This window comes from Ascidia mentula, chromosome 5, assembly GCF_947561715.1.
Source record: "Ascidia mentula chromosome 5, kaAscMent1.1, whole genome shotgun sequence".
NCBI lineage: Eukaryota > Metazoa > Chordata > Ascidiacea > Phlebobranchia > Ascidiidae > Ascidia > Ascidia mentula.
Genome location: NC_138570.1, coordinates 17550811 through 17573204, shown reverse-complemented (window position 1 = coordinate 17573204; position 22394 = coordinate 17550811). Strand labels below are relative to the sequence as shown.

The 22394-nt window shown below is 38.4% G+C and overlaps 1 protein-coding gene and 13 non-coding genes across 14 annotated transcripts; 9 read left to right on the top strand and 5 right to left on the bottom strand.

Moving 5' to 3' along the window:
* Positions 1–6941: 6941 nt before the first annotated feature.
* Positions 6942–14597, top strand: LOC145902722 (uncharacterized). The gene is made up of 16 exons (XM_082990812.1): positions 6942–7142; positions 7406–7537; positions 8122–8228; positions 8381–8528; positions 8881–9127; positions 9530–9763; positions 9951–10075; positions 10474–10618; positions 10815–10999; positions 11439–11610; positions 11717–11837; positions 12001–12251; positions 12552–12693; positions 13118–13222; positions 13740–13927; positions 14233–14597. Exons 1-16 carry the CDS (start codon positions 7059–7061, stop codon positions 14295–14297), a joined length of 2451 nt encoding a protein of 816 aa, XP_082846938.1. The 5' UTR covers positions 6942–7058; the 3' UTR covers positions 14298–14597.
* A 274-nt stretch (positions 14598–14871) lies between these two features.
* On the top strand, positions 14872–14954 carry Trnal-uaa (transfer RNA leucine (anticodon UAA)). Its single transcript has one exon. It is a non-coding gene; the product is annotated as a tRNA-Leu (tRNA).
* A 310-nt stretch (positions 14955–15264) lies between these two features.
* On the top strand, positions 15265–15347 carry Trnal-uaa (transfer RNA leucine (anticodon UAA)). The gene has a single exon. It is a non-coding gene; the product is annotated as a tRNA-Leu (tRNA).
* Positions 15348–15574: 227 nt separating this feature from the next.
* On the top strand, positions 15575–15657 carry Trnal-uaa (transfer RNA leucine (anticodon UAA)). The gene has a single exon. It is a non-coding gene; the product is annotated as a tRNA-Leu (tRNA).
* A 1321-nt stretch (positions 15658–16978) lies between these two features.
* Trnal-uaa (transfer RNA leucine (anticodon UAA)) lies at positions 16979–17061 on the top strand. The gene has a single exon. It is a non-coding gene; the product is annotated as a tRNA-Leu (tRNA).
* A 310-nt stretch (positions 17062–17371) lies between these two features.
* Positions 17372–17454, bottom strand: Trnal-uaa (transfer RNA leucine (anticodon UAA)). Its single transcript has one exon. It is a non-coding gene; the product is annotated as a tRNA-Leu (tRNA).
* Positions 17455–18357: 903 nt separating this feature from the next.
* On the top strand, positions 18358–18440 carry Trnal-uaa (transfer RNA leucine (anticodon UAA)). The gene has a single exon. It is a non-coding gene; the product is annotated as a tRNA-Leu (tRNA).
* Positions 18441–18750: 310 nt separating this feature from the next.
* Trnal-uaa (transfer RNA leucine (anticodon UAA)) lies at positions 18751–18833 on the bottom strand. The gene has a single exon. It is a non-coding gene; the product is annotated as a tRNA-Leu (tRNA).
* A 562-nt stretch (positions 18834–19395) lies between these two features.
* Trnal-uaa (transfer RNA leucine (anticodon UAA)) lies at positions 19396–19478 on the top strand. Its single transcript has one exon. It is a non-coding gene; the product is annotated as a tRNA-Leu (tRNA).
* A 276-nt stretch (positions 19479–19754) lies between these two features.
* On the bottom strand, positions 19755–19837 carry Trnal-uaa (transfer RNA leucine (anticodon UAA)). Its single transcript has one exon. It is a non-coding gene; the product is annotated as a tRNA-Leu (tRNA).
* A 970-nt stretch (positions 19838–20807) lies between these two features.
* On the bottom strand, positions 20808–20890 carry Trnal-uaa (transfer RNA leucine (anticodon UAA)). The gene has a single exon. It is a non-coding gene; the product is annotated as a tRNA-Leu (tRNA).
* A 189-nt stretch (positions 20891–21079) lies between these two features.
* Trnal-uaa (transfer RNA leucine (anticodon UAA)) lies at positions 21080–21162 on the top strand. The gene has a single exon. It is a non-coding gene; the product is annotated as a tRNA-Leu (tRNA).
* Positions 21163–21537: 375 nt separating this feature from the next.
* Trnal-uaa (transfer RNA leucine (anticodon UAA)) lies at positions 21538–21620 on the top strand. The gene has a single exon. It is a non-coding gene; the product is annotated as a tRNA-Leu (tRNA).
* A 157-nt stretch (positions 21621–21777) lies between these two features.
* Positions 21778–21860, bottom strand: Trnal-uaa (transfer RNA leucine (anticodon UAA)). Its single transcript has one exon. It is a non-coding gene; the product is annotated as a tRNA-Leu (tRNA).
* Positions 21861–22394: the final 534 nt, after the last annotated feature.

The window sequence follows — 22394 nt, the reverse complement described above, 5'->3', positions numbered from 1 at the left end:
ATTCCAAAACACACTAAGTCAGTTTAATCCATGGCTGTCTGAATCACTAACCTGGCTCGAAAAAAACTCCACATTTAAACCTCACAAAAATGTGTTCCACCAATCCACTTTCAACATGCGTGGCCGCCTGACCTCAATAGCACAATACAAATCCTATGTGTTGGTGCGTTTTGTTTCAAGAACGCTTCAGTCCGCCCTCCAAGTGATAATGGATTCCGCTAATCGGCGTAAATCCACATTAGGAAAGACCTAGTTACCATTTATCGAGTCTAGTGAATGGCATGCCACGGTACAAGATGGTTTCCTTATGCCATATATTTCTCGGGCATAACTCTATATATGCACAAAAACCCTCACCTCGAACTCATTTTAACGTATAAATAAGTCGTGTCTTCAAGACTTACATAACGACTTTTGTAAATATATTTGTCACTCTGCTGGCAAAACTCTGAAAAATAATGATAAACTTCATAAACTCGTTGTCTTGTGAAACGATTCCCGTACACGAGTAATGTCAATGCCAAACCTAGTTGTTCAGACACATCTCGATGCGAACGAGACATTACGCCAGACCCTATAAATCACCCATATACGCCATTGCGACTCTCTTATCACAAGGGATTTTTTCACAAGCTGAACGCAACGCAAGTCAAATACTGAAACTGCTAATTCAACAATACGATCATATGGCAATGGTCAAGCATTTCCAACACGATTATTTTTTTGGTACTACCAAAAACCTGACACACCTAAACTGAGTACCAAAGTTGCAACAGCGGAAAGCCATTCTCCTACCATCACACAAGTGGAGAATGCCCACAAATGAGTAATTTGGTCGGCTCGCTTTTTGCCTGGATTGAAGAGACACAGATATTCTGAGCCCAGATGCCAGTATTGGTAGACACTGCGTTGTTTGCCGCCATGGCTGGGCCAACATTCAAGTTCCAGACACAATGTAAACGATCCAAACCAATATAGGGCCTGTAGCCTTATACCTTGTACGTTTTACCAACTGGTAAAATTGTCGAAATGTCAACATTGTCAATTTTTTGCAGTACAAGCAAGTGTACAAATGCGATTTTAAAATCACTTTGAGATAGTAAAAGGCCACAAGACAAATATAACCGAGGTGTTATATAGCACCATTAAGTTGCCCTTGTCTGGAACATAACAGCGATGAGACGGATGAGAAATCTAATTAACTGGAGACCCGCGGTGACCTGTTTCATTGAAAAACCCATGGATTAATGGAGAGCGCCTGGATTAATCGAACGCAAGTCTTCGATAGTTGACAGACAACTCACGACGACATAAACTTCTTTCTCCGCGCGGATCGACTTCCTACAAAACTTTTCTGTTTCTACGGCAAATATTTACAAACCCAGCGAAATTCATATACGCGTTTCATAGAAGCCTATTGAGCTGTCGAAATAAGTTGTTTCGCAAAACCTCAATATGGAATAAACCTTTTAATAAACAAAATTGTTTTTTTGTCTTTATCATTGAATTGACCGTAAGGACAGTCACACCTTACAGAATAGCGTCTAAAACGCCTTCAAAACGGTTAAACATATCAAGCACTGAGGGGGCATTAACACGGTTTGCCTTCGTTAAGAAGCGTGTGTTGAGGCGTGGCGCAAGCAATTAAACATTGAACAACGTCAGCGAATTCCTCATAAGTGTTTGTACATAAAACAAAAGGTAGGCTGTAGTTTTAGTGACGCGATTAACGAGAGAGCGCAGAGGCCGTTGGTAGTAACAGGAAACACCCGTGGCAGAGCTACAAGTGAGAAGATATGTTCGAATATGGTTCAGTGAATTGCTTTTACAACATAACTCCAACAAACATTAAACACGAGAAATATGTGAAATAATATCTGGTTATTTTGAGCAATATTTCAGTCTTCATCACTAAACAACTTCACGTATTGAAAAACAACCTTCATGAGTCATATTTTTGCAGGTATGTCAAGACGTCTTTGCAATGACGATGTTGAAGTCGGCTATGTACATCATAAGACCGTTCTTGACATTTCTAAATAATTTTAAAAATTTTCGAGTGCAGCTAGTGTTCATATGAAAATAAGGACGCGATTAGGCCCCGTTCGATAACTTTCACTAGGGAAAATTATAAATAAAGACAACAAATCATGTTTAGGGCGTATATACTTGTTTAAGACGTATATATGATGGTTTTTAACGAGTGTTTGCAGCGTCCCTGCGGAGCCAAACCTGCACCGTCATTTCAACAATTCGCCAAGATGCGAAGGCATTGCTTTCACACATTTAGGGCTGGCCCTGTTATTGTGGCCCATTGAAAACAGACAAACCGTGACGTTTCTATGAACTTGCGGAGGTTCATGCTGTGAGTCTGATGAAAGCAACAAAGATCGTAAACGTGTTTTCCTTCTGTCTATTTCAACATCAGGATATTTCGGGTCGGTTAAACAACAACTTACCTTAATCTTTTCCCTCAAACAATTGAGTTTGCTAAAGGATTTAACAACGATAATTTTCTTGAACTTATGTTGAAGTCTACAATGTACCCAACTGCTTCTGGCCAATCCAGCACCCTGTCTGTATTTGCCTTGCCCTTGTAGCATAGCTTTTTTAGTGTAAGTTATTTCATTTTTACACAAATCTTCACTCAAAACGAAATTACTACAGCATAGCAAGCAACAGTCTCGAGCATTACACATTGAACCGAAGAATATTTCGAAACAGGACAATCCGTAACCTTCGTAGCGGAAAGTACGTTTCGCTATAATTCAAACCACTTTCCGCGCTTTTGTCAGCGGACAAGGGAAGCACAGCTGTGTTTAGACCTCGTGAAGCACTCGAACCCAACGCACGGCGATTCAACACTTGAAATTCTGCCAACTGAATTGAGCTTCGCCCTTGACCGTACTTAACCAACTTCCTAAACTACGATAGGAAAAGCCCTTTGCAACGTAATAACTGCGCTCTGTGACCCAGCCCCGTGGTAAGTTCAAATGCGTGATTACCTGCTGCGAGACATAATGGGGTTTAACACATAGAAAATGAGAAGAATAAAACGGCTCGGTCGCTTCAAGTTAAGAAAGCATTATCCACTGGGTCTTAACAATAGCACAAATGACTACCGCACTAAACTATGCCTACGCTCACTGTGTGCTTCTGTTGCCTGCTGAACATATTCCTTTCAGTATTTATATTATACCTCTTTGCAATGGGAATGGGTATGACTATTTTATGTAAGCTATAACGTTTTTCTTTTAAACATTACCTTGACACGAGGTTATGACCTTGCATGCATTCTGGCCGCAAACAAGCAAAACCTGATAAAATCACTTTTGTTTCGTATTCAACAAAACTTTCACGTACATTGTATGCTTTCAACTTAGCTGTAACCAACTTACGCAAAATAACAAGGTTACCAGAATTCGGAAAGTTTTTATAATGCAGTTTAGCCTTCTATTCCACCAGCGGTTCACAGCGTAAAAGGGCGAGCTATGGTTTAAGGCAGGAAGCTGAGGAAAGAAGTTATCCTGGTGGTATAGTAACTTGACGCCAACCGCGCCGCGGTTTTCCCAGTAAAACTTGTGCAGTTAACATTGGAATGGGGGCAGAACCGAACGTAAAATTCCCTTTATAATATCAGTCAGATGTTGGCGCAGCATTAACTTTTCTGATCACGTTACAAAGGTTTCAAACAAACGCAATAACATGGAATGAATAGCTGGGGCAAAACTCGTAAAAGCGACAAATGTTAAGAAACGGCCTTGTTGGATTCCCTCATGAATGTAGTCATCATGAACGCTTGTTCTTTAGAAAACGTCGAAAAAACGGAAGTCTGAAAAACTAAGTGATCGTTTGCAAGTTTCACCAGGTGATAAACAATTATGTTGATGTTTGGTGTAAATATATCGTAGTTGCACTTTCACCAAATCACGCGGAAAACCTTCCAACGCTAGACTGCACTTTGGACCCACAATCATCTGGTGAGAACCTGCATTGCCGGACTGTCACTTGATCGTGTTTACAAAACACTGGGTCAAGTGGTCTGTGACAAAAAGGCCGAATAACCACTGAAAACACAATGCCCTTTCTGAACGTGGACTTCTAATGGCAAGGTTTAAGAACAAACAATCATAAATTTCAGTAAAAACTACCTGAAGAACTCTAATTTGACACATTCCTGGCAAAATTATATACACATTGAATAGACTCCCTCATAGGCGTATCCAGGGCGTATCCAAGGGATCCGGAGAGCCTCTCCCTCTTTAGTGAAATATTTTTGGATGTTTTGATTGCTATAATAAACGCCACTGTAATATTTTTCTCTAAATCTCAGTGAAAACCGGAAACTTTATTTAACGAACACCTAAACACCGCATCGCACTTAAACTGGCCGTTGTTTCCCAACTCGAGACATGTTGTTACCGAACACTTGTTGCCAAACATGTTGCATTGTTATGAAACAAATGCATTTTAAGGACAAAATGTACTTTTTCCAGTGGTTTCAGTCATGCAGCTTCCCTGTTTGTAAAGTCAATTAGTTTAGATGTTAAAACACGTTGCAAATATTACGTATACACCTTTTAAAGCTTTTGAAGTACGTATTTTGCAATGCTAGACCAAAATCAACCTTAGTTTAAAGCAAAAATCGGGAATTCCCCACAAAATTTTGCCCCCCCACCCCAGCTTCAAAAAATTCTTGATAGGCCCGTGGACTCACGGACCCAACGAAACAGCTGACCTGTATAACAACGCACGAGTGCAGATATACGCATCAAATGCACTGAATTGGCAACACATATTTCGTCAGAAAAACTCACAACCAAAGCTAGCCACTTGGCCGACTTTTAACAAACCTAATAATACCAGAAATGTTGCAATTGTTGTCGTTAATCTGCAAAGCTGCAACAAAATTTGCGCTAGAAACCAATGCTATCCTGAGCGACTGCTTTCTGATAGCTGACGGTTGCTTACAACAAAGTTTTCAACCATACGTAATTATGCAGGCACCTGGCTTGACCCCCAGCACAAACACAATCAACCTTGATCTGTCTTCACGTTTAATCGGTCGGGCGCAGCTAACTCCGCGCCCCTCAAAAGGCAACATGACTTTCAGTGTTTGAAGTGCGCCGAAAGCTTCTGTCCACACCGCTTACGTATCAGCGTGGGATTGTGAATCACCGAGCGTGTCGGCGCCTTGCTTCGCATAACAGGCCTATCCCCGGGGTTACAGGCTACGCAGGAACGGCTAATTTGCCCTCGTCTACGCCGTAACCCGATAGCTTTCACTGCTGATTGCCGATTACATGAGGTTTGATGCTGGTTTTGGGCGTCGAGTTGGTCCACATTGTGTAAAGCACAACACGCCTTATGTGATTATCGTGGTTCAACCCATATTGATAAGTGTACTTATCTATACTTCAAGCTGCTCTTTGTTTCAATGCTCTGTAACAGTTGTGGTTTTATTCGCACACATACTGCATAGTTTTTACATGACCCATTCAAAAAGTTTATGTAAATCTACATACATAGTCCACGTAATGTTTATTGTGGACAATATTAATAAATCCAACAACTAAATGTGTATTTGCAAACCATCACACTTTCCTTTATTGAGGGCAAATTATAACAAGGAATAAGTTTTGTTAAATAATAAACTAATCCTGTGTCACTATCGGAAGACTGTGGGGTTTTGAGTTCAACTTTTATGATGCTTTTTTATACTTGCATTGGGAAATTTGTTTACTGGGATATGTATGCTTCAGTTCTTTAAATGTTTAGGAAAGGTATGTATTGTTTTGATAAAGGTTACAAGGCACAGAACAGATCCCCATTCCTAAATGATATTGAAAATATTGTAAACATGTACAGAGAGTCATAAAGTCCAACTGAATTTAGTCTGCTTAGTTAATATGATAGCGGCTTATGTAACACTTTATACAACCAATGCAATGGACAGGGACCAGCAATGAAAAATTTTGAATTCAAATTTGTTAAACTCATATTGTTAAAAATTCTACAATACCATGTCAAAACTTGCCTCCCACTGATCCCAACAAGGTTTGAACGACTGGACCTCAGAGACAACCTCTGCAGAGAAGTTGTAACATGATACAATAATCCCAAACAAGAGCATAACAAAGGACAACCTTCTTTATAAAGTACAGCTGATTTACAAGCAAAAATAATCAACAACAGTACAAAAATGCAGAACACTTGCACCTAAACAAGTTTATAGTGGCCTCAATTGTAGTAAACAGCTCTCTAATCGGTTTACTTGTACAACTTCACACACGCCTGCACATTGCAAACACGTTCCATAACTGACACCTGTTCTGATCACAACGCAACGAAGCAAAAAAGTATTTCTTTCACTGTATATCTCTTTGGCGCTACCCTGCGGTTATAACATTTGTAAACATTGAGCACTGAAAAGAAACAGGTGTATTTTGCAAAGATTTAACTTAAAAAGTTTTGTTTAGTTGAATTAAATGACATTTTGCCATGACTTGCTCTAAAATCTGCCTGAACAGTCATGACTAATGTTTATTGATACCAAATCACTTTATTTCCGGCATTATGTCACCACTGAAAAACTGTAATTACCAGCGCGTCCGAATAGTTTACAATAAATCAGCATGGAGCAATTCAGTAAAGCAACAGATGTTGGCATTATCACACATTTGCATTTAATACCTCACGTGAGCATGACGAAAGCGCTACGGACGAAAAGTGTAATCAGTTTCCCAAATTGCCCGAAGCGAAATTACAACGGCTTGAGTAGTTACATCGACTTGTTGTACCAGCTGGTAGTGCAGATAACTAGATTGGAATAAATGTTTGCCAGTTAAAGGAAGTTTTAGCTCACAATCTGGGTTTAGTTAGTACGATACAAGAAAGAATTTTAAATTGCAGTTGTATTAACCACTGTACTGAAGCTTTACAGGAAATCATCTAGTTATAAGTCTGTTTAAAGATACCTCTATCATCGAGTATTATGACAGCCTTTTGAACTGTTGGATGATCTATTTTACGAAAGCACGAACAAAATTTCGCAAAAGATGCGTTGTGTTCGAACACTTTTTACAGCAGTGTTATGTTGTTTTCTAGCATGTGCAAAAGCCACCAATGAAGCAAAATTCGTGGTGGGTTCTGAAATTAATCTGTTTAGAAATCATCTGAACCAACGCAAACAAATCGCCTAAAACTATTTAAAACAAACTAAAATCGTAAATTGTAACCTAACTGTTGATTTAATTTTACTTTTTACTTATGAAATTTGGAAACCTTACCTTAAATTGTTATCTTTTCTGTAAGTAAACGTCACGGGACCAAAAAGTTACAACCTTTTATTATTTGTTGTATTTTTAGTTCTATATTCTCATAAAACAATTTATTTGTTTAACAGCTGGAGAACAACCAGTGGTGGCAAAATGACACCCACGTTGGTTACATGGGAAGATACATCCTTCCAGTTGAAGCTGAATTCCCATCCTGGTGGATTGCGCTGATTTATGATTATCCAGTTACAGAGTTCCAGGTTGGTCCAGTCGCAATATAACGAGAGATTGAAGTTGTAAATAGACCAAATCCATCAATCGTGTTTTGGGGGAAATAGCCCACTTCAAAGTTTTAGGCAATTTACATAAGAAATAGCGCTGATAATAATTTGTTGGAACTCACTGCGGCAAAGTAACTGCTTGAAAACTAAGAGTGCTATCGGCTTTGTGTCACGAAAATCAAGTAAAAGCAATAGAGCAAAAAATGATTAGTAGACTACAGACAGTGCACACTGTTTCGACATGTCAGGTCTTATCAGTGCTGTGCACTGTCTGCAGCTCATTTAACCTGTTGTTGTAGTTCTTTATGGTGGGCTGCAGACAGGACCACTGTTTCGATATAACAGGTCTTATCAGTGCAGCTATGGTGTGACTTGCAACGATCTTGTCAGCTAAATAGTCGCTTCGTTTCTTGCGCACACTTTACCGCATTGTAACAAAGCTGATTAATTGCCTTTTTCATCGCGTTCCTCATGTGCTGGTGTTGCGTGGACTTGTGGATTTATTCTTAACTTAGCAATGCAATGCAATAAAGCAGTACAACGTTTTAGTAACGCATTTCTAGATATGGCAAGCCAGACTGTTCAAACAAAGTCCCGACAAAAAGATAGTCTACGTGAAGGAGACGATGTGGAATGGTCATCAGTATCCTGGAGCACAAATGAACCACAGGTGCTTTCCAACTTTTATTTACTGGTTTCACAAACAAGACGTATCCAATTCCAGATACAGTATTTGAACTGTATGCAAGCAATTGTTGTCAAACTTTGCCCTTTATATAAGACTGAAGGTTTTCACTTAAAATTAATGCTCGCGTTATTTAGATTCTTAGTGCATTACCTAAAAGTGGAGGGAATAGATTATGCGGAAGAACCGGTGCAGAAACCCACTATAGTGTTCCGGGACATCGTCTACACTCCCCTTCCTCTGGAGAAGGCTGAAGTTTCCATGACCGCGACCAATGTTGCTAACGTAAGTCTTTTCTTTTTCTTGATACTAAACAACAAAGAAGTATGAATAGGCCTTTTTACCGCTTGCCACGAGACAGGGGTGCAGTCGGTGCGGCATTTGGTTTACTTTAACACGAAGGATGGAAAACTATTGGCGAGACGATAACCTGAGAGTTTTAACGGCTTTCAGAATCTTGTTTTGCATTTCTCAATAAATATGTACTCGCACCACAAACAAAAACCATGATTTTAAAATCAAACAGACTGGTCCCTACTGCAGTCAATAAATTCCAAAAAAAAACTGTCAAAGGAACATCGTATTTTTTAGCATTTGTCTGCGGGTGACTTATGTTTCAAGGATTTTAATTCTTTAGTATCATCTCCCTGAGAACTTCGAGATGCTTCCGGTCGTAACAATCGCCACAAAGGCTCCAGCAGCAACCCTGGTCCCACTTACAAAGGGCCCGAACTCCGGTCCTTTCTGGTGGGTCTATACCCTGGCACCTCCGGCAACTGAAAGGATAAACACTGCGGGGCCAGCGGGACCAACAGCGCCAACACCGGCGGCACTGGCACCGAAACCCTCAACTAAACCATTTGTTCCCAAACCAACCGAATTCGGTATGAGTCAGAAAACTATAAGTTTTTAGAACAAATAAAATTGAAATTAGAGGTGCTTATTTTGTCTCAAATTAGATTAGAATTTGTCGAATTAGAAAATTAGAGTTGTTTTAAATTAAAATGGTTGGAGTTTTCTAGAAAATAGATTTCGTCAAATTTGAGGATTAGAAATATCTGTTTGTCTAAAGTCTGGTATAAACAGCAAGTTTCATAAACTACTTACTTGTATATTTTAGTGGTATATGTCGTGATATTTTCAAATAACTGAAGAAAAAAATATCGATTTTAGATCGGAAACACATGCACACATGTTAAAAAAACGAGTTTGCTTTGGCAATATATTTTTAAAGTACCAGAAACGCCAAACTGATCGTTATCGTTGGTTTTCATACGTTTCCACAGCTATGCCTTGTCACCGAAGCCGTCCAATTTATGAGGAGAGATGTGAAAAACGAAACCGCACCCTTTCACGTTGTTACATTCCCCAGTGTTCCGAGTATAACGATGATCGCTACAGTGTAGTGCAGTGTTGGAAGTACGGGGGATCGTGTTGGTGCGTTGACTCACGTACGGGAAAGCGAAACCACCCGAGACCCGTACGGATGAAACACATGAGCAAACTTCCCTGTCTTGGAGGTACAAAAAGTCGAATATTGTCAAAAATAACTTGCTCAACTTGCTTTAACAGATAATCACCACCTCATAGTTTTCTAATCTAAACATATTTTGTTTTTCATAAAATACGGATTATTGATGACGTTGCTTAATGTTTGTGATCAGATATAGTTTTTTTTTAAATCAAACCAACTTGTATCTTGTCCAGGTGAACCACAAACTACTTCGGCTCCCACAACTAAACCGATGATAAACCTTGCCACAGTTAGTTCTGGTCCCGACCCCCTGCAACAACCTGTTTTCGCACCAAGGGAAAGCTACAACTACAACCTTGTAAGTATAGATAACACTCTTGCACAGTTTCGTCGATAATGGTGTACGTTTTAATTGTGCCAGAAGAACAGATTAATTGAAATACATTCTGCTTGGCTGCAACAACAGCATTCTGACAAAGTTTTGGGACACTGAACTCTATGAGTTTACATTGATGCTATAAACCCTTTGTGTATGAAACTAACACTTATTGTCAACAAAATATACAATTATGTTGTAATGTGGTCATATTGTTTATTGTAATTACTTGCTCTTGGCCTCTCTGTTTCCTTCCTTGTTTCAACGCGCTTGAGATTTTCGGGCACTTTCGGGTTTCTCTCTGTTTCCGTGTTCATGTGTTTTGAACGTGATCCTGTTATTCTGACACTCTTTTAAGCAGGTGACATAATCTTTTGCAGGTCATCCACAATTCCTTACTCTTCTTTGAAGCACAACGCTCAGGAAATATTGGTACAAACGGCAGAGTGAAATGGAGGAGAAATGCTCACTTAAGAGACGGGCTGAACTGTGGTGGTCTGGATCTGTCAGGAGGATATTATTTATGTGAGTCACACAATTTGTTTGCCCTTTGGTACAGGATATTATGAATATTGTTTGGTTGTTGCAAAATCATTTGAATGTGATTGTTATTTCGATTGAACTAAATAATCGATGTAACTCTAGTTCCTCAGGTAACTCTATTTTGGAGTCACTGTCTCCTTCTTGTAATGAATGCTAAACAAATAAATACTTTATACAGCTGGTGATTACGTCAAATTCGGTTTGCCAACTGCATCAGCCATCACAATGTTGGCTTGGGGCTTTCTTGAGTTTCAAGACGCTTACACGGACGCAGGCGAAACGCAGTTCCTCAAGGATGCGCTCGAGTGGGGAACTGATTACTTCATCAAAGCGCACACGTCCAAATACACGTTTGTGGGCCAGGTAAAAATATACAAATTTCATTGTAAGAATAATGTTGAACATAATAACAATCGTGCATAAAATTAAATGGCTTTTCTTGGGCTTTACATTTCATTTGAAATAATCTGTCTGACACAGATTTTGGGCCGAATTGATGAACATCCGCTTAAACCTATCGTCATCTTTGTCCAAAACTGTCGTTTTTTTCCAAATTTACCTCTTGTACTGTATTTGCCACATGTTGCGATAGGTTTTATAAATCGTTGGATACCAGGAAAACGTCGGCGTTTTAATTGTGACTGAAGGACAGATTCAGTGGAATAATAATATGTCTGATTGCAACAGAAACACAATACCTTTCATGTTATGTTATGGGTTACTGATTACCTTTGTCACTGAACCAATATTAAACCCAGCCATTTGATATACCATAATAGCGCGTTTCTGATTGGTTGTGAAGGTGGGCGACGCAACCGTGGAGAATTCCTATTGGTCGACCCCGCAAAACATGACGGTCTACCGTCCATGTTACAGCATAACAAGCAAAAGTCCGGGATCAGATCTCGCCGGTGAAACAGCCGCCGCCCTCGCAGCTACAGCAAAAGTATGGCTTGCGACCGGTAGCACAGCAGGTACATTACACTTATAAAAGAGATTACATTTACAATCTTACCAACTCTGCTTCATGAACCGAACACAACACAATTAAAGTGATGAAATGTTTGCATTTTTCTGCAGATGACGGCTACGTTCAGAGCTTATTGAATCACGCCAAAGATCTCTACGATTTCGCAACAAAGTTTAGGGGAGAATACTCCAACTCTATGAGAGCTGCTCAAAATTTTTACGATTCAACAGGGTGATAATTCGTTTCGCTCCACTGAACAAACGGATAACGTATATGTGTTGTGATAATCTATGAACGCTGTTTGTTTCAAACATATCAAAAAATAATAACAACGTTTGAGGTTAAGATATTATACGACAATCTTATGTTTATTAAGCCTTAACTAAATACGCAGGTATGGCGACGAAATAACTTGGGCCGCGCTTTGGCTTTTCGAGGCAACCGGCGAAGGGCGCTACCTAGCGGACGCTGGTCGTTACTTTCAGGAGTTTGATTTGAGTGGAGAAGTTGGAGATGTTTCATGGGACAACAAGGTCATTCCAGTTCAGATTATGTTGGCGAAATATGCCTCAAGGTCGGGGGTCTCCGATGCTGGTCATGATTACCTGCAGGGTGTGAAGGATTTCTGCAACTACAAGCTTCCAGGTACAAACCCTTGTTCCTTTTTCGTTTCTGTCATTTGTAAAACACCAAAATACATTTACCATTAATTGAAAGAAACGCGCCGGCAGAGACATGTGCCTTGCAAGTGAGAACGCACTTCTATTGCAATTTACTCGTCAGACAGTTAATATTTCGGGTATACACATTGCACAGTACATTGATATGATCTTCTGAATCCCTACGATGTCTTCATGGACCTATCGATCTGTTCAGAATTTTTTGTTAGAAGGCACTTCATGAATAGCAAAAGAAGGTGAAATACTAACACATGACGGTATTTAGACGGTGGTTCAACATACACCCCACAAGGCCTTCTCTATGCAAACGAATGGGGATCGAATCGTTACGCTGTAAACTCGGCTTTTGTGTGTTTGGTGGCTTCCACTCTGCCAACTCTCAACAACGACTTAAAGAAGAAATACAGGTAATTATATCACAGCAAAGAGTCCCGTAATGTTTCATCATTAATCTCCAAATACATGGATATTATCCTAACTAAGCATATACACCAGATAATACTGGTTCCTTAATTTTTCCAGAATCTATCCCTCTACTAGGCATTGCCATTCTATACACCAGATAATAATAAAATACCCAGAAAATATACGCAACATCCAATAGAATTTAGGCTTATCAGAAAATATACATCAGCATTGCTGACATGTTGCGCAGGAATCGATTCTAAGTACTGATAATTTTCTCCAAAATTTACTAACCTTAGGAACACAAATCACGGATTTCCTCATAATTCTGAGTATAAAGATAGTGGCCCATATGGTTACTAACCTTGTATTGTGTTTCTGCAATCGATACGAACACTTGGATCAAATATTATGTTTCGTTTGCAGGAAATTTGCTGAGGATCAACTGGATTACATTCTCGGTAAAACAGGGAAAAGTTTTGTTGTTGGTTTCGGAGTCAATTATCCTACCAAGCCACACCACAGGGCCAGGTATAAATTGTATAATAATAAGCAAAGTGGAGCCAATAATATGAGGGACTGGCGTCACTATTGGTTGAGCATTGCTTGGCCATAGTGTTTCCACCTTGTTTTCTCCGTAAGGTTGCGTCACCTAGTTTGGTGCCCAACGGATGATGGTGATTGTATAGTCATCACAAAGTGGAAGTCTTTGCTTGGCCGTTTGGTCAGCAAAGTCGTCTTATAGTCACACCAGCTGCACTGCTGAAACCTTATAGGTCGAAATAGTGGCCATCGATATGCAACTTACACAATAAATTGTATAGATCCATCGGTAAAACTACTCTAGCTGTTTTTTTTTACTACAAGCTTTTAACTTCATTAAAAAAAATATATATTTGCATTGTGGCTGGTCCAGCTTGGCTGCAAATGGTGCCAGTGAACATTTTTTACAGTGTTTATATACAAACTATAATATTTCTATTTGCGCATTTTTTGTCGAAGCTAACTTTTAAATGCATTGAATGTTGTTGGTTTACGTTGTTTGCAGTTCCTGCTCCCTAGTGGGATCGTGTGGATGGAATTCGTTTCATAGCAACTCCCCCAATCCACAACTTCTAATCGGTGCCATGGTTGGAGGTCCCGATCGATTGGATGTTTGGACCAATGACAGGTCGGACTTCAAGTCGAACGGAGTCTCATTGGACTACAACGCTGGTCTCCAAGGAGCTGCAGCCGGTAGGAAAATTTGTTTTTTCAAAAGCAGATTTTAAAAATACTAAATGTGATTTTCTATTTCTGAGTGAAATTCATTCATCTATTTTATTTTTTATAGCACAAAGATTGCACGTTCCGCAGTCTATACTACAAATCTAATCAAAAAAAAATTAATTTGATAAATCGTACTTAACAACTAGTTGACGTGAAAAAGATTGAACTCTTTTGTTGCGATGTGCGAAACTTGAGGGAAAGTGCGATGTGCGAAACTTGACGCAATATTGGGTAGAATTTACCATTAAAGATTTTATTTTGTTTCATTCCAGGCCTCAGACATTTCCAGCTCGAATTCAACACTTGGTTATTGGAACAAACTCGAAAAAGGAATTGAGGAATTCTACATCCGAGCTTAAAATTCATGCCCAGTTCACCAATACAGCGCCACACCGTTCCACGACAAACTCACCACAAACTCCACAGAACCCTCCAACTATGTCCTGTCTATTATTCAACTTACAGCAACTTACAGCACAACAAACAACAACAGCGAAAAATTCGGAAAATTTCTTGATAATAAAATTTATTTTGTAAAGCAAGAAAATCAAAAGATTTTCGATATTTATCGTTTATATTGCGTTGTATCGAATGATATTCCTCAGTGACAAAAAATCATAAAATAAAGATATGTCACAGTGGCAGCACAAGTTTCATTTTATTCTTTTGATTTATTTGAAATTATTCTCAAAAATAATTAGTAGGTTGCAATATATTACTGCTTTGCCGGTGACAGTAGGTAACGATTTGTTTGCGGCCATTTATAAATGGACAAAAAGTGAAATAATTACTGGGTGGGGTTCGAACCCACGCGAAAAACCCAGTTGCACAATGGATTGAAATAATAAATTGAAAGCATTCAAAACCTTTTGGAAACTCGCAAACTTCATTATGTAATGAACATGTATGCAACTGGGTTGGCCGAGTGGTTAAGGCGTTGGACTTAAGTTCCAATGGACAAATGTCGGCGGGGGGTCGAACCCCACACCCAGTAATTGTTTCACTTTTTCTCAACTAGTTCCTTATACAAATTACTTACTGTGTTACGCCCAGAAGAAGTGCTGTAGAGATAAAACAGAAGCAATATCTCATTCCTTTGTTGCTATCCGAGGTTGTGTTTTAATCGAGGCAAAAACTATAATATTACGATTGCTTATTGGGTGTGGGGTTAAAAATAAGTTTTTGATGTAGTTTTGAATGATTTATTGGAAATTTGGTTTACTTTTGAAATGAAAGTAATAAGGTAGCGCGGGATTTGAAAAGGTTCTGAATGTATCCAATTTATTGTTTCAAACCGTTATGCAACTGGGTTGGCCGAGTGGTTAAGGCGTTGGACTTAAGTTCCAATGGACGAATGTCCGCGTGGGTTCGAACCCCACACCCAGTATGTAATGGTAACCGTTTTGGTTGCTTTCATTAAAACACAACCCGATATAGCAACAAAAGATCAAGAGATCGGTTCTGTTTTTATGTCCACGACACTTTTTCTAGGCATAATACTTTAAGTAAATCATATATGTCTTAGGTAAATAAAGCAATATTTTAAAAGCATTTACTGAACTTTTTTCCAAACAAATTTTAATAGTTACAATTTATGTAATCAACATGCATGCAACTGGGTTGGCCGAGTGGTTAAGGCGTTGGACTTAAGTTCCAATGGACGTATGTCCGCGTGGGTTCGAACCCCACACCCAGTATGTATTCGTAAACGTTTTGGTTGCTTTCGTTAAAACACAACCCGATATAGCAACAAAAGATCAAGAGATCGCTTCTGCTTTTTATCTTTACGACACTTTTTCTAGGCATAATACTTCAAGTAAATCATTTTTTTCAGAGAAAAAATGTAACACCTACTGGGTGTGGGGTTAGAACCCATGCGGACATTTGTCCATTGCTACTTAAGTCCAACACTTTAACCACTCGGCCAACCCAGTTGCAAAACGGATTGAAATAATAAATTGGATGCATTCAGAACCTTTTCGAAACTCGCAAACTGTATTACTTTAAAAAAAAAGATCATCCAAAATCATATGAAAAACCTATAATTGTACACGTTCTGTGCCAAATGTGCATTGGAACTTAAGTCCAAAGCCTTAACCACTCGGCCAACCCAGTTGCACGAAAGCTATCTAAATAAATTATGGAACACTGTTCCTGTGACAAGTTATCAAAAAAAAACTTGTTGGTTGACAATAATTATTGTTTTTGTAAGTTCTGGTCAAAATTTAATTACTAGCTTACATATTTTCATGTTTTAAGAAATTAAAATATTAATATGATGGATTTGCCATATTTAGTTAAACATACAATTCAAATGTTTGGAAAGTTTCTGAATTTCTAAGTCAAGCCAATGAAGAAATTAACTATGACATATTTTATCCTAAACTTACAACAATAAGTCAATCTGGTGGCCTGGATTTTTGGAGGTCCCAGGGCACGTGACTTGTTTGACTAATGTTTAATCCGACACTTACGCCTCGGGCAGTTGCATGCGATTTTAATACGACAAAGGAATCAGTAAATTTCAAACCAAAACAAGAGATTCTCGTACAGTCCAACCGCACAGCACAAACCTAAGTGCAGAGATATATTGGCTCACACCTTTCAATATGCGTCAAGATCTCTAGACGACGAATCAAAACCTTACAAATATACAACTATTATGTTGCACGTGTGCAACTGGGTTGGCCGAGTCGCTAATGCATTGTGATAACGAAGCTTGTATGAATTTTTCGTTTCAAACCAACGCCTAAACCACTCGGTCAACCCAGTTGCATGCAAGTTCTCTAAATAAATTATGAAATATTGAAATGGAAAATACCGTTCTTACGTCAAGCATTCAAAAAAAACATTGTTGGTTGAAAATAATTATTGTTTTCTTAAGTCCTACAAAAATTAAATACCGGCTTACGTAATTTTATGTTTTTTAAAATGAAAATATTTATTTACTGCATTTAGTAAATTCAGTTCTACATGCAATTCAAATGTGTCGAAGTTTATGTTATGTATCGGCGTGCAACTGGGTTGGCCGAGTGGTTAAGGCGTTGGACTTAAGTTCCAATGGACAAATGTCCGCGTGGGTTCGAACCCCACACCCAGTAAGTAATCGTTGTGATTTTTTTCGTTTGCATTTAAACGGGATCCCAAGTACCAACAAATTGATAGATTGTTTGTGTTTTCTTTTAATGGGTCTGAAACGTTTTTTAGAAATAATAGAGAAAGTAAATTATATAAGTTATAGTTGTGAAACCACAACTCTAATACAGCTAAGTCAATGTTGTTTCCGTCTGTTTTCCATCACACAAAATTTACATATCATCAGCGTATATACATTATAGAATTTGCACAAACAAATGTTTGCCATTCCATCTTCTCAGATGGAGAATATACTGAAGCAAAAAGTGAAACATCTACTGGGTGTGGGGTTCGAACCCACGCGGACAATTGTCCATTGGAACTTAAGTCCAACGCCTTAACCACTCGGCCAACCCAGTTGCACGCAAGCTCTTTAAATAAATTAAAGGAACATTGTTCCTGTGACAAGTTTTTAAAAAAACCTTGTTGGTTGACAATAATTATTGTTTTTGTAAGTTCTGGTCAAAATTTAATTACTAGCTCACATATTTTCATGTTTTAAGAAATTAAAATATTAATATGATGGATTTGCCATATTTAGTTCTACATACAATTCAAATGTTTGGAAAGTTTCTGAATTTCTAAGTCAAGCCAATGAAGAAATTAACTATGACATCTTTTATCCTAAACTTACAACAATAAGTCATTCTGGTGGCCTGGAATTTTGGAGGTCCCAGGGCACGTGACTTGTTTGCCTTTTGTTTAATCCGACACTGACGGCTCGGGCAGTTGCATGCGATTTTACTATGACAAAGGAATCAGTGAATTTCCAACGAAAACAAGAGATTCTCGTACAGTCCAACCACACAGCACAAACCTAAGTGCAGATATATATTAGCTCACATCTTTCAATATGCGTCAAGATCTCTAGACGGCGAATCAAAACCTTACAAATATACAACTATTATGTTGCACGTGCGCAACTGGGTTGCCCGAGTCGTTAATGCATTGTGATAACGAAGCTTGTATGAATTTTTCGTTTCAAACCAACGCCTAAACCACTCGGTCAACCCAGTTGCATGCAAGTTCTCTAAATAAATTATGAAATATTGAAATGGAAAATACCGTTCTTACGTCAAGCATTCAAAAAAAACATTGTTGGTTGAAAATAATTATTGTTTTCTTAAGTCCTACAAAAATTAAATACCGGCTTACGTAATTTTATGTTTTTTAAAATGAAAATATTTATTTACTGCATTTAGTAAATTCAGTTCTACATGCAATTCAAATGTGTCGAAGTTTACGTTATACATCGGCGTGCAACTGGGTTGGCCGAGTGGTTAAGGCGTTGGACTTAAGTTCCAATGGACAAATGTCCGCGTGGGTTCGAACCCCACACCCAGTAAGTAATCGTTGTGATGTTTTCGTTTGCATTTAAACGGGATCCCAAGTACCAACAAATTTATAGATTGTTTATGTGTTTTCTTTTAATGCGTCTGAAATGTTTTTTAGGAATAATACAGAAAGTAAATCACATAAGTTATAGTTGTGAAACCACAACTCAAATACAGCTAAGTCAATGTTGTTTCCGTCTGTTTTCCATCACACAAAATTTACATATCATCAGCGTATATACATTATAGAATTTGCACAAACAAATGTTTGCCATTCCATCTTCTCAGATGGAGAATATAGTAAAGAAAAAGTAAAACACCTACTGGGTGTGGGGTTCGAACCCACGCGGACATTTGTCCATTGGAACTTAAGTCCAACGCCTTAACCACTCGGCCAACCCAGTTGCACGCAAGCTCTTTAAATAAATTATGGAACACTGTTCCTGTGACAAGTTTTCAAAAAAAACATTGTTGGTTGACAATAATTATTGTTTTTGTAAGTTCTGGTCAAAATTTAATTACTAGCTCACATATTTTCATGTTTTAAGAAATTAAAATAGTAATATAATGAATTTACTGTATTTAGTTCTACATACAATTCAAATATTTGGAAAGTTTCTGAATTTTTAAGTCAACCAATGAGGAAATTAACTCTGGCATCTTTTATCCTAAACTTACAACATTACGTAATTCAGTTGGCCCCGATTTTTGGAGGGTCCCAAGGCACGAGACTTGTTTGCCTTTTGTTTAATCCGACACTGCCGGCTAGGACAGTTGCATGCTATTTTACTATGACAAAGGAATCAGTAAATTTCCAACGAAAACAAGAGATTCTCATACAGTCCAACCGCACAGCACAAACGTAAGTCCAGAGATATATTGGCTCACACCCTTCAATATGCGTCAAGATCTCAAGACGACGAATCAAACCTTCCAAATATACAACTATTATGTTGCACGTGTGCAACTGGGTTGGCCGAGTGGTTAAGGCGTTGGACTTAAGTTCCAATGGACAAATGTCCGCGTGGGTTCGAACCCCACACCCAGTAAGTAATCGTTGTGATTTTTTTTCGTTTGCATTTAAACGGGATCCCAAGTACCAACAAATTGATGTTTTTTAGAAATAATACAGAAAGTAAATCATATAAGTCATAGTTGTGAAACCACAACTCAAATACAGCCAAGTCAATGTTGTTTCCGTCTGTTTTCCGTCACACAAAATTTACATATCATCAGCGTATATACATTGTAGAATTTGCACAAACAAATATTCGCCATTTCATCTTCTCAGATGGAGAATATACTGAAGCAAAAAGTGAAACATCTACTGGGTGTGGGGTTCGAACCCACGCGGACAATCGTCCATTGGAACTTAAGTCCAACGGCTTAACCACTCGGCCAACCCAGTTGCACGAAAGCTCTTTGAATAAATTAAAGGAACACTGTTCCTGTGACAAGTTTTTAAAAAAACCTTGTTGGTTGACAATATGTATTGTTTTTGTAAGTTCTGGTCAAAATTTAATTACTAGCTTTCATATTTTCATGTTTCAAAAAATTAAAATAGTAATATAATGAATTTACTAAGTTTAGTTCTACGTGCAATTCAAATGTTTGGAAAGTTTCTGAATTTTTAAGTCAAGCCAATGAAGAAATTAACTCTGACATCTTTTATCCTAAACTTACAACATTACGTCATTCAGTTGGCCTGGAATTTTGGAGGGTTTCAAGGCACGTGACTTGTTTGACTAACACTTACGCCTCGGGCCGTTGAATGCGATTTTACTATGGCAGAGGACTCAGTAAATTTCAATACAAGAGATTCTCATACAGTCCAACCGCACAGCACAAAAGTAAGTCCAGAGATATATGGGTTCACACCTTTCATTATGCGTCAAGATCTCAAGACGACGAATCAAACCTTCCAAATATACAACTTTTAAGTTGCAAATGTGCCTGGGTTGGCCGAGTGGTTAAGGCGTTGAACAAACGTTTCAATGGACGATCTTCGCATGGGTTTAAACCCAACACCCAAGTAAGTGATCGTACTGATTTCTATTTTGCTACCACAGGTTGTGAGTTTGATTGTTAAGTAACATGTTCTCCTGAACTGAAGAGCCAGAATTGAAAAAAAAAAAAAAACTATTTCTTTAAAATTTCTCTACCTCTTTACAGAAATATTAAGATTTACATTGTGATAATGAAGCTGGTATGGATTTTTCGTTTCAAACAAAAGGTAACAAAAATCGTGTGAATATAAAAACTTAATTGCTGAAAACTAACAAGTTTTTTTGAAGTCTTGGCACACGAACATTGTTTCCCATTTCAATGTTGCACAATTAATGTACGGAACCTAAATATTTGTGAAAAAGTGAAACATCTACTGGGTGTGGGGTTCGAACCCACGCGGACATTCGTCCATTGGAACTTAAGTCCAACGCCTTAACCACTCGGCCAACCCAGTTGCTGTAAAGTTCTTCAAATAAATTAAGAAATTTTGAAATGGAAAATACCGTTCCTACGTCAAGCATTCAAAAAAAACATGGTTAGTTGGAAATAATTATTGTTTTCTTCAGATTTGCGCAAAATTAAATTATTGGCTTACCTATTTTTATGCAAATGTGCCAAAGTTTTTGTTAAGAATCGGCATGAAACTGGGTTGGCCGAGTGGTTAAGGCGTTGGACTTAAGTTCCAATGGACGAATGTCCGCGTGGGTTCGAACCCCACACCCAGTAGGTCTTTAACTTTTTCTTCACTACAGTATCCATCTGAGAATATGGATTGGTGAACGTTTGTCTGTACAAATTCTGCAATGCATATGCGCTGATGATATGTAAATTTTGATGTGATTGAAAACACACGGAAATAGCATTGACTTGGAAATACATGAGTTGTGCTTTCAAAACTACAACTTATATGAATTATTTCCGTGTGTTTTCAATCACATCAAAATTTACATATCATCAGCGCATATGCATTGCAGAATTTGTGCAGACAAACATTCACCGTAGTTAAGAAAAACTGAAACACCTACTATGCGTGGGGTTCGAACCCACGCGGACATATTTTTATGCAAATGTCTCAAAGTTTATGTTATATATCGGCATGCAACTGGGTTGGCCGAGTGGTTAAGGCGTTGGACTTAAGTTCCAATGGACAAATGTCCGCGTGGGTTCGAACCCCACACCCAGTAAGTAATGGTAATTTTTTTGGTTGCTTTTATCAAAACACAACCCGGTATAACAACAAAAGAACAAGAGATTGCTTCTTTTTTTCTGTACGTCACTTTTTCTAGGCATAATACTTTAAGTAACTCACATAATGCACAAGCCGAGAAAATGTGAACCACCTACTGGGTGTGGGGTTCGAACCTACGCGGACATTCGTCCATTGGAACTTAAGTGCAACGCCTTAACCACTCGGCCAACCCAGTTGCATGCTGATAAATAACTTGAACGCCGGTTACTCGGCCAACCTACGAGGTAGCAGGTAAGTTTTAAACCTACGAGGTAAGTTTTTTACACGCTATAGTTCATAGGCAGACCTTTTCAACAAAACCAAAATTATCATTGAAAAACATATTCATATTCGGTTGTGAATATGATACGCGTATTATGACATAAGTTGCAAAATTAAGAATCACCTACTAAAATTTTAGATCAGAGCATTCTACGCGCTTTTTAGACAATATCAAAATAATTCACAAATTCGATTGGAAAAGTGCAGAAATTTGAGTTTATATTACAAAAACATGAGGCAACTTCGATTTTCCTTTGATAACTTTTTTCATCGTTATGTTACCACCTTACCATTTACAACCAAAATGGTCGCGGCGTGTATTTCGCCGATAAATGTTGGTACAAACCGACATCGTTTCCTTCTGCGGCCCCAACTCACAATGTTCGACATTCTGGTCCAGGACCTATATAAGTACTAAATTCCAAAAATCAAGTTTTGAAGATTACCG